The 12177-nt window shown below is 42.5% G+C and overlaps 1 protein-coding gene across 3 annotated transcripts in view; it reads left to right on the plus strand.

Moving 5' to 3' along the window:
• The first annotated feature begins 4321 nt into the window (after positions 1–4321).
• The window catches only part of CACNA2D2 (calcium voltage-gated channel auxiliary subunit alpha2delta 2), an 861961-nt gene continuing 854105 nt past the window's right edge, over positions 4322–12177 (plus strand). For 2 of the 3 annotated variants that reach the window (XM_077325943.1, XM_077325945.1), the window contains exon 1: positions 4322–4928. In XM_077325943.1, the coding sequence (XP_077182058.1) occupies positions 4804–4928 (125 nt within the window). In that variant the 5' untranslated portion in view covers positions 4322–4803. The remainder of the gene's footprint in view (positions 4929–12177) is intronic. The other variant, XM_077325944.1, reaches the window with a different exon arrangement.

Raw genomic sequence — 12177 nt, forward strand, 5'->3', positions numbered from 1 at the left:
GGTCAAGACTGCTGTGCACAGAGAGACCTCCTCTTAGGGCTGCCAGCTTCCATGTGAGGCTCTCTACCCCACCTCCCTCACCGGGAGTCTGCTATGGGGAGACAAAGGGAAGACAATTGGAAACTGCTTTGAGACACTTGAGGCCTGCTGGGTCATTGCAGCCCATTCCCAGTTCTCTCAGACCTATTACAGCCCTACAGCCCAACAGGTTGTCTATTATGGGGAGACAAAGGGGGAAAGTGTTTGTAAACCACTTTGAGACTCCTCCTGCAGGGTACAAAAATCCAGCTCTTCTTCTAAGGAGCAACCGTGAAACAGGTGGGCACATAACATTTTATCAACATTAACAAAATGAAGACAGAAGGAACAGGGTAGACACCTGTGTACTGTGACTGCCCCATGTGTATTAGGGCAGGGGAACATTTTGGTTTCTGTGGCCTAATTCACACAAGAAGGGAAATGGGGTTTAAAGCAGAACTAGGAGGAATTGGTTGCCATGTGATCTCCCCCTAAGAAGAGTCTCCAGTCTGATTTTCCCTTCACATATCTGAAGACATGGCTCTGGAAAGCTCATCTGTAACCACTATGCCACAATTCCCAAAGGGCAGCCCTCTCCCACACTCAACTAACATTCCAAACCTTTCTTCTTGACACCCATCTCTCCGCACTCATGCCCTCATTTGTCACTACGCCACCACAACCTCCAGCACACACATTCAACCCCATGCCCTTATAGACTGGACAACTCCTCCCCTTTCTTTTCCCACCGCCAAGCTCTAGTGCCCGTTGTATTCCTGGATTCAATGGGCTTTGCCCCTAGTATTCTTATACTTCACCTTAAAAATAGTTGATGCCACAGTGGTCCATGAAAGTATAACTAACAAAGTAGATACTGTGTTTTAATTTTCACCCTCACCATCTGCAGCTTAGACAGGTATAATTAAATATATATATCATTTTCAAAAATCTAATACAATCAGAAATTTGAATAAACATGAGAATCTGATATAGTTATAATTCTGGGACATCTTCAAGCTCCATCTGGTAGTTGGCAATTCTACATTCAAGCAAGCCAGGCTGATAACAGGAGCAGCAACAGCCAAATATACTGAAGGATCTTTTTATTCTGGCCTTCCAATGTGTGTGTGCAGGGCTGCTACTTTAGCCTTGTGGATGATTCTGACATTCCAAACATTCATTTAGCCAAGCCAGACTTTCCAGTATGAGGTTCTTAATTCTTGGCATCTGATGTCTCCCCCAGTTTTCATCAGTTGGGAGGGATATGGGTGAGTTCCACTGCAACTGACACTGCTGAGCAGACAAGAGATTACCAGGGTTTGCTAGCTCTTGAGTAGCTGTAGCTCTTCAGGCAGAAAGAAGAAATCCAAGGCAACTCATATTATAGCAAAAAGAAACGGAGTAAGAATCTTGGGAGATTAGCCTGTAGTAAGAAAAGTGACAATAAAGAACTCCAAGGAGGCCTATGCATACTGCTGGAAAAAGTGAACTTTGATAGTCAGTCCTAATAATTGTCCTGTTGTAGGTTACACATGTGGAAACAGTTTTTAAAATTTTAAATAATTCATTTTATTTAGTATTTAGAGTTACATGTTCAGCCTTGCTTTCATGGAACTTCAAGCAGCACCCACACAGTTCTCAGGCCCTCTCTTATGCAGAGACCGATAAGTCCTAGGTTTGCGTAGATTCAGCAAGGTTACTTCAAGAACTTATCCCAGCCATTCCCTGGGCTAAATAATCAGGCTGCTCACCACATGGAGCCAGACAGTAAAGATAGCAAAAATACCCTCCGCTAAGGCAGTCACCAGTGTTCTAAGCATCCTTATTTGGCATGTATGCATTTAGTATTATGTGCAAGATTCTAATTAGAATATTACGAATAAGACTCAAAGGTTATTGTAAATTATTTCTTTGTTGCAATAGGCATACCCAGACTTTCCTAAGAAGAAATCACAAGTCAAGAATCCAGTAGGGCTTTGAGCAGAGTCTTGGAAACAAAGACTGCTGGCTGCCAAATGAATCTCCCTGATCTTTTAGGTCATATTCAAAGGAACTTCTATAGGTGCCTTGTCTTCAGAAATTAGGTGGATGGATACTGGAGATGGAACCTATCTCAGTGTACTTTCATTACTGCATTTTTGTGCCAAGTTACGATAGTTATATTTGCCTAAGCTTTGAGTATGATAAAAAGTGGTATAGAAGTATTTTAAAGATATAAATAATTGAAATCAATGATTCTTTTTAATCATATGCTTTATTTTCAGTATTATCACCATTCTGTTTCGGCTGGACTCCTGCAGGATTCCTGCAGGAGAAATGAACATTAAGAAGTTCTGCACATATTGCCAGAGGTAATACTTCACTCTGGCAATTTGTAGAACAGATCATCGAAGTGGTACCATTTGCCCATGGAGGAGTGGGTTTATTTAGTAGACCAAACTGAAATCTCGTATCTTCCAGTTTTAACTATTAAATATTGCTATTCATTCCACTATGGGATTAATTTTGAACAGAACACCTAAATTGGTTCTCGTGCTGGAAATGCTATTAGTCCTAAAGAATATGCTGCAATTTTGTTTAATACCTTACTTATGCAGCCAACACGAACTGCCAAAAATACAAATAAGTGGGTTCTAGATCAAATCAATCTTGAACTACCTCTAGAAGCTAAACTGACCAAACTGAGACAATTGTGATTTGGTCACATGAGAAGATAGGAATCACAGGAAAGGACAATAATACAAGGAAAAGCTGAAAGCAGCAGGGAAAGTTGAAGGCAGCAGGAAAATAGGAAGACCAATCATAAAATGGATGGACCTAATCAAGGAGGTTACAGACCTCACTTTGCAAGACATGAGCAAGGATGTTTGGGAGGTCATTAATTTATAGGGTCACCATGAGTCCAAAGTGGCTTGACAGCACTTAACACACACACGTTTATGGCCAGTCAGTCTTTTCTTTGTCCCCTTACTTTCTCCTCCATAGAGTTTTAGCATTATGTGCTCAGTGCAGATCATCCTGTCACTGCAGCTAATGAACTGAGTTACCAAATGCTGCTCAGGACTAGAGTATCCAACATAGGATGTATCCAATTGTTCAAATATGGTGCAGTGTTATTTCCCATTCTCTTTTGCAAAGCAGGCCACTTGGACTAATTTCAGCATTATGTACAGCTTTTGCCCAGAGTAAGAACATTTATGATTTAAAATATGCCACACACTAAACCAACACTGGTTCCTGGGATGGCTTTGAAATAAGCCCCACAGACTTGTTTCCATGTAAATTGAAAGTTCCTGCATGTACAGCAGTTGCTGGAAAGTACTAAATAGCGTGTAAGTTCTGTTTCTTCTCTCTTTACTCAACAAAGAGGGTAGAAATGGATCACCACATTTGGACTATTTTAAATGTTACAATAAACTACATATTTCTATTATTTAAAAATTGTGCATTGTGCCTTATATAGGAATCAGCTGCCTCTAGAATCCTATAAAAACCAGTAGCCCATTGCTTGCTCATTGAGGCACTATGAGCTGCCACAAAGGGGCACATTTGAGATTGGTGGGAATGTCACAACACAATTGAAGGGGGGAACTCTGTATAGTAACTGCCCATGTTTGGTTATCGCTAAGTTTTGAACTGGGCTGAAATGTTAAAATTAGATGGATCAATATCTATTGTGTGCATAGCACCGGGGATATCTAAATTGCCAATTTTGGCAAGTGTCCTTAAAAACTCAGTTATCACTGGCATGCCCCTAAAATTTGAGGGCTCAGAGCAGCTGCTAGAATAGGCTTTTCCATTAATCATTAAATGCTGAACATCTCCCCCATTGATTCCTTATAATGGTAGCCAGAATGTCTTAGCCCCTGAGAAGTCGATTTGGTCTGCAGGTGTGACACGCAGGTGAAGTGGAACGGCAAGTTGGGCTGCACCCCAAGGGCTCGGCTGAGATAAACGGCAGGGGCTCCATCTGAAAATGGCATCCGAAGAGGCAGAATCTACGTATTTCTGGGTGTTGGGAGGGGGGGGGCAGGACTCATCCTTAGTCCCCCCCCCATATGGCCGCCCCAGCTGCGATGCAACCCACCACACCTGCCCCGGGTGGCAAAAGCACGGCGAGCGCCAGCAGAAAGGCGCGAACGTTGCGCAGGGCGCGGGACAGCCGCCCGGGCCCAGCCAAATGGTCCAGAAACGGAGAGCGCTCGTTCGCCAGTCTGAGGAGCATGCGCCGTGGTGGCTGCCAAGGATGGAGAACGTTCCTAACAGAGGGAGGAAAAGAGAGGGATGCAGCGAGCAGGGGGAGGCGGAGGGATGCGAGGGGAGGAGGCTGGGAAGGTTGGCCGCCTATTTGAGGGAAAGTAGCAGTTTGTATTCGCTCAGTGTTTGTCACGGCAGAGCAGAGCCCGCCGCGTGAGGGCCGGACCGAGCCGCGGCGGCGGTAGCAGCAGCAGCAGCAGCAGCAGGAACCTGCCTCGCTGTGCAGGGAGCCCGAGCCCAGCTGCCCAGTCCCCGTCCCCCCGCGTCCGCCTTAGCCTCCTGAGAACTGCCCCGCTCGTGGCATTTCAGTGCGGGGAGAGAGACCGCCGCCGTTTGCTTGGCTGCCTGGCTCGCTTCTCCGGACTAGCTGGAAGATACCCAGCGGCAGCGGCCACCTCCCCCCCCCCCCCCGAACCCTTGCAGGAGCCCAGAACCCCAGCAGGGGTGCCTCGACAGCCCAGCGCCGCCACGGGGAGACAGCGCGAGAGAGCGAGTTGTTGGTGCCGCCGCTGCATTTTTAATGGAAACATGGCGTTCTCGGCTCAGACCTGCGGCGCATCTTGCCTCGTCCCGGCTCTGTGCAGCCCTCTCCTCCTGTGCCTCGTCCTCTCGACTCCCGCCGCGGAGGGCTTCAGCTTCCCCCAGCAGTACACGTAAGTAAGAGCCCCTCGCCCACCCCTCCTTCCCGCCGCCTTCCGGGCCAGGCACCCGGCGGCGGCGGCAGCAGCAGGAGGGAAGTGCCGCCTCAGGCTGCCTGGCGGGCGCTTTTCTCGCAACTTGACTCGGGTTGCGTCTGGTGGCGACGGGAGCGCCTTTTCGCCCTGCCCGCTCCAGAGACCTCCTGCAAGCCCGCTTGGCACGGCTTGGCGCTGCGCGGCTGTCGGCGTTCCCGTCCGGCCGAGGGGGAGGGAAACTCGCCGGCTCAGCGGCTCCGTCTGCCTCCGGCTCCCGTCCTCCCCGGTGTCCACCAGGCACAGTCAAGTCCGTTCACACGGCGGCGCGGTGCGGTCGAGGATCCAAACTCTGCCCGACTCCGGCTCCTTGCCAAAGTAGTGGGCTGAAGTTGCGAATGTGTTAATGCCAGGTGGCCTCCAGACACGCTTTGTCGTCTACTCTTCACATTTGGAAACAGCAAAAGATGGACCTTAGAAACCTTTCCATAACTGGCGCAACGAGGCTAATGTTGTTGTTGTTGTTGCTTTGGCATAGTTCATTGGGGAACTCATCCTGTACACAAAGTTTTGAAAAGGATTAAATAGTGAGGAACGTGTTTAATTGTGCTACGTATTTATTCCTAGAGTTGTGTAGGTGATTTCAGGATAAGGGTTGGCAGTAGTGACTAGCCCAGTTAGTTACTATTTTTAAACTCTTGTTTCATGTGGCTTCATCCTCCTTTCTTCCCCTCTTTGTTCAAAAATATTTGGTATGAATAGAATGCATCATTTGTTGAAGCCTAATAAAGATTGACAAAAGTTAATAAATAGAAACCTTTCTAGGTTAAAGAAATGCTGAAATTTAAAATTTCAGCCAAGAGAGAAGCAGATACTGCTTTTATGGTGTACAGGTGCACCTGCACTATCTCTGCAATGTAGGGATATCTACGGAAATTCTAGGACAAACTAGTATTGCATTAAAAGGTGTAAAGCTGCAGGCTGTCCAAGGATGCTTTATTCTTATCATTGGTACCATTGTGATGCTTGAACTGACACACTTTGATTCTAGTCTGCTGAGCCAGAACCTTAGAAAGTATCTTATGAGATGGGAAGGTGAAAGGCAATATGCCAAATATCTTTCAGTAGTAAATTGCTGTTAGGAAGATTCTCATAAATGCTGCACTATCTCAAAATCTCTTCCCTTAAATCTTTCTGAGGCATGGTAACAGTGTAAAATGTACAAATCTGCAGTATTTTTGTTATGACACATGAAGTTTGGCAGTGTATTTGACATCTGCTTCTTTAACCAGGGAAATGTCTCGGTTACTTGAGCCAATATTAGTAAAGATGACCTTTGCTTCTGGTTGGTATTTTGTTTGACTATATTGGATGTGAGCTTCATATAGGGCTTAATTTACTGCCATTCCCCTGTGATACAATAAATGTGGTCAATGGTGGGATTGAACACAATATTTTAAATGTATATGACCTGCTGAAGGACATACCTGTCATTGAAAGATGCTCATAAACTCATCTCAGGATGCAATGTGGGCTCTTTTCCCCACAGACCATTTTTGGCTCTCCTTTGGAAACACTGTAGTCAAATGCTTGCTGAAGGCCCCCTTCCACAAAGTTCCTGAATTATTATTATTATTATTATTATTATTATTATTATTATTATTATTATACCTACTACATCACATGGACTCTTCCAGTTCTGCAGTGCAATGTTGCATTCATTCTTCTGAGCCTCCACATACTGTTGACCTCTGAGACTGAGCTGTCGGTCAGAGCTGCTGGGCTCTTTTGCTGGCAAACATTCATGCAGATTCCACTGGGATATAAAGTTCCCAAGGTTTCTACCTGTGTTGAGGTAGACAAGATGTTTGCACGTGTCCAGTGCTAAATGTTTAGAGTTTGATCTTGCAGACTTCCTATGTGCATGAGTACTCCTTACTCAAGCAAGCAATCCTATAGAAGTCCCCATCTCCCTGCGTGAATAATAGAAATCACCCCAGTTTTTGTTTCAGTACTTCTCAGATACTGAATTTGTAACAACACTTCCAACTTAAAAGGGAAGTATTTTTTGTAGTTGTGAATGTCTAAATTGAAACTACATTACAGAGAGTATGTAGGCTGGTGTAGAGTTTATAAATATTGCCATTCTCACAGACATGCTGTATACATTCCGATGTAAATCCTACTAAGTAAAAATTGTTGAAATACATGTCATAATTTCTTATTAGTTCTTGTTTAGTCATGATAGTAGTATTACCACCATGGGCCTGATCCTGTATTCTGAAGCTTCAAAAACACTTGTTGAGGTGACTGATTGTCAGAGTGTGGTGCAATCAATAGAGGATTGATCCAGTAGGAATTATGATGATATTTTATGTGAGGTAGTAGTTGAGGAAAATGTAATCATAAATACCATATGACTTGGGTGTATATGAATGAATCTCAGCTGATATTGTAGCTGAAAACAAATTTAAAAAATACAGATTTTGATTTGCCACTTTGTTGTTTTGGCTTTCGTTGTTACTTTCTGAAAGAAGAGACAGGCACGACTGGTTATTGGAAGTGGATGTATGACTATTGGCTTATGTCCTTTAACATGAGAGCTATACTGCAACTTCTGCTCTCCTGGGCTCACATCAATGTACAATTTAATACTTAAAAGCAGAAATAATACAGAAGAAGGAATACACAATCCCATCTGAATTATTTCCAAGTGCCAACCTCATTCAAATGACCCATGATTTAGAAATCAAATTCAAGTTATTGAAGTAGGTCACAAAGAACAGTTTCAAAGAATTTGTCAGAATTAAATTTCTACAACAAAATAAGATTCTCAGCATGTTTCCAAATATGAAATATTTTCCATACAATGTTTTTTTAATTGTATGCATACATTGGTTTATTTATACAGCACCAATGATGTAGATGGGGCTTAAACAATTTCTTAGAAAAATATAAATGGTCCTTGGTCTCAAGAAGATAGCTAAACTGTGCAATGGGGGAGGCAGAGGAAAGGAAGAGTCAAGGATAGCATATTTTGGAAAAGTGGGGAAAATGCAGTTCAATGTACTTACAGCATCTCAGTTGGCAATGAGGTTTAGGAGATAAACCTCTGAGGGTTTTTTAAAGGAATATTTAAGGGATACTGCATCACCTGAAAGCAGTGTTAAGTCTGATTAGAAACACTCTTACTTTTTACATGTTCTTGCTGAATTGCTTCTCTACATTTATGAACAAGATATATGCATATGCATGTGTGTGTGTGTGTGTGATATGTACACATTCCTTAAGTATTTGGCTTTGTCTTCTAGTTTTAGAGCTATTTCCATTACAGTAGGCCCTCTTGCCTGCAGCATACAGAATGATTACTGTATTTGCAGTTGGATAGCTGAAACTCAGATACGATTTAAATTTTTCACAGTGGTTTTGCATATCAGTTCCCCCATTTTGTGCCCTGGTAAAACCTCTGGCATTTCATATTATCTCTCTTTTCCTGGGTAGCATGGTTTTAATCATCTTAAGCTGAGCTAAGGAAGGCTTGGCTCAGCCTGCTGTCTAATGTAGAATTTCTCATTGAGATTAAAAAAAAAATCAAACCCCCAGATTGGAACAGGCCCATTCTGTCAGGCATGTTGGGTGGTATCTATCAGACTGACAAGTTGCTTTTTGTGTGTGGGTATGCCTGTGTACAAAAATAGGATTAAAGGCTTTGCTCTTCTGTGCTGATTTTTTTCCTTTTAAATACTTTTAGGCATTGGCTAACTGATGGTGAATAAAAGCAGGATCTTGTGGAGATATGTCAGAAGCCTCTGCATGATACCATGTAGATTTGTGGTACTGAAAAAAGATCCGGTACAACATTTGGTGATTAGGGAAGCTGCTGTCCTGTTCTATGAACTATTTATGGGAAGTAATGTAATGGAACTAGTATAACATAATTCAAACATATATTCCTGAGATGTGTAGCAGTGGAAAAAAAGGAAGAAGTCTGCGGAACTTTAAAGATTAAAGTAATTCTTGTGTGAATTTTCATGGGATAAAGGCCACTTCATCAGATGCAACAAGTATAAATTGATACCAGTATTATAACTAAGGAAATGTATGCCTTGTTTTGTAGAACAGAAAGGTTATTTATCTTTTAAGATGAAATAACTTGTATCATTTCCTAAAGAATAGAGAGCTGTTTCTCTTACTATGGAAGAGTAAAGGTTTCTACTGTTATCCATAAATGTGAGAACTGGTTAACTAATCCTATTGTCTGGCAACATAGTTTGCTTGCTTGTTGGTTCAGTTCCTAGTTCAGTCACAGATATTAATTCCTCTGAGAGGCAATTCAAAATGGCAAGGAGTTGGTTATCAGCCTTACTATGGTGACCATAAAAACACAGAGTAATCTTTAAATGTTTGCTCTTGTTTGTCATTCCTTGTGTTTTCATTAATCCCAAGTTATTTTCTGTTGCATCTTCATGTTAATAGAAAATTCTCTTTAGACCTTTTTCTGTGTTTGTACAGATTCCCTGTCATCAGGGTGTAGGGAAACAGAATGGCTAATACCACATTTTTGGATGCTGTGAAGCTAGAACAATATGATAGCTGGTCAATTATTGCCATATTGGTCTGAAGCAGTAGACCAAAATTTAAGTCCAGTGGCACCTTTAAGAACAACAAAGTTTTATTCAAGATATAGGCTATTGTGTGCAAGCATACTTTGTATCTGAGGAACTGTTTGTGCACATGAAATCTTATTCTTTGAATAAAACTTTGTTGATCTTAAAGGTGCAACTGGGCTCAAACTTTGTTTAATATGTGCTTGCTCCATGTACTGAGCAGTAATAGGGAAGACTGTGGATTTAATAAAGGTATGTCCTTCCTGCAGCACTTTGAGACTCTTACCAGTATTATCTGTGAGAATCTTGGCTCTGCCTGAAGGATCATTTTGTGGAAACCTGAAAGGTTGTAAACTCTTATCAACAGAAGATGGTCCACTAAAAGCTATCATCATATCTACTTGTTGAAAAGCTTGGCAGTTATGGGTCCAAACACAGAAAAGGCAGACAGTAAAAATACCTTGCAGTATTTCAGTGTTTCATTAAATCTCCTTTCACTTGTATCCAGTTTTATTTTGGATGTAGCTACTTCAATCAAAAATGAAATCAATACAGAAGTAACATGGATCAGCATACTAATGTATATATTGTTTCTAATGAAGTCCTACTGGCAAAATCTTCGGTATTCCTGGACAGCCTAGTTCTTCTTCATTTTAAATTTCTCACACAGCTATTCTTGTAATATAACACTAACCTCAATTCTGTCAGATGACACTGGAAAGGCAATTTCTTCTATGGTGTTCAGCATCTATCAACATGGCTTACCAAGGGCAAGGTGACTGACTGTACAAGGTTTTATCTTTTCCATCTACAGTGAGTTAGACTTGCATCTCCATGCACCAGTGGCTCTCAAACATATTAGAACAGAACTCTCTTCTAAATTTGAGATTTTAGGGGATCCTATAACTCTGACAAGGCAGAGGTGTTACTGGTAGGTAGAAGCAAGGCATGTCAGATCTTCTGCTATGGTTGGAGATACGCTGGGTGTCTCCTCCATTGCCAGCTGTGCCAAAGGAAAATTTTATTTATTTATTTTATTTATATTTAGGTTTCCATGCCACCCCTCCCCATAGACAGGCTCAGGGTGGTTTACAGTATTATAAAAGAGAAACATCAATAGAAACAATAAAACAATGATTAATAAATAACCAACCTCCCACCCACAGCTGTCTTCATTCACCTTCAGGCTATTCATTTTGTTGATGGAGTTGCCGTGTGTGTGTGTGTGTGTGTGTGTGTGTGTGTATGGGCATAGAATGGAAGGAAAAGGGAAGAGAAAGGAGAAGGAGAGTGGAGTGGGCACAATAGCATCATATCATCACATGGTGGTAAGACATCAAAGGTAACACTCTAGGATTTGCCAAAAACTCTATGGTTTAAGTATGGAATTAAAAAAAAAATGAATCCTAAAGCAGCACACCAGAATACTGGTCCTTGTCCTTCAAATCTTTCTGAAAGTGCCAATGGAAAGTCTGGATGGTCTTTTCTTTCTTCCTTTCTTCCTTTCTTCCTTCCTTTCTTCCTTTCTTCCTTTCTTCCTTTCTTCCTTTCTTCCTTTCTTTCTTCCTTCCTTTCTTTCTTTCTTTCTTTCTTTCTTTCTTTCTTTCTTTCTTTCTTTCTTTCTTTCTTTCTTTCTTTCTTTCTTTCTTTCTTTCTTTCTTTCTTTCTTTCTTTCTTTCTTTCTTTCTTTCTATTCTTTCTATTCTTTCTATTCTTTCTATTCTTTCTATTTAGAGACTGCCCCTATTGAGCCTGTTGTCTTTGGGCAGTTTACATCAATAATAGTAAAAAGGTAAAGGTATCCCCTGTGCAAGCACCAGGTCATGTCTGACCCTTGGGGTGACACCCTCCAACTTTTTCATGGCAGACTCAATACGGGGTGGTTTGCCAGTGCCTTCCCCAGTTTACCCCCCAGCAAGCTGGGTACTCATTTTACCGACCTCAGAAGGATGGAAGGCTGAGTCAACCTTGAGCCGGCTTCTGGGACTGAACTCCCAGCCTCATGGGCACACAGCTTTTAGACAGCATTTCTGCTGCCTTACCACCCTGCGCCACAAGAGGCTCTTCAATAATAGTATATGCAAGTAAAAGCATCAATATAATTCTATCAATAATTCTTTTAAAATTAAAACCATAAAACCCTAAGACCCTCTCTAAGTTGCTAGTAGCCAGTTATTTAAATCCCCTCTTTCTGGATGGGGTTGTGTTTCCCCTAAAGAAACAGAGTCACAGCTTAGGGGGAGCTTGAGCCTTCAGTTGGATAATCAGATGCAGAGGTAGCCAGATGCACCTTTCACCAATTTTACGTCACTTCTGAGTACTATAAGAATTTGAAAAACTTTATAGTAAGTACCCTAGAGATTTTATCAGTTCTTAGAGTGCTGTGGGAGGCAGGGTTACCAGGTTTCCTGCTATAGTGGGAGGACCTCCATTGACATTACTCATTGCTCTGAGTAGATCTAGGAATTTCTGGAAACTCTATGGTTTAAATCAATGGTCCCCAACCCCCGGGCCGCGAAGGGCTCGGCACTGGGCTGTGGCTCCCTCTTCCCGCCCCCCCCCCACAGCGAGAAGCTCACCAGGCTGCGAGCAAATCGGCCGCCTAAGCAGCCGATCAGCTTGCG

Source organism: Paroedura picta, chromosome 3 (genome assembly GCF_049243985.1).
Source record: "Paroedura picta isolate Pp20150507F chromosome 3, Ppicta_v3.0, whole genome shotgun sequence".
Taxonomy (NCBI): Eukaryota; Metazoa; Chordata; class Lepidosauria; order Squamata; family Gekkonidae; genus Paroedura; species Paroedura picta.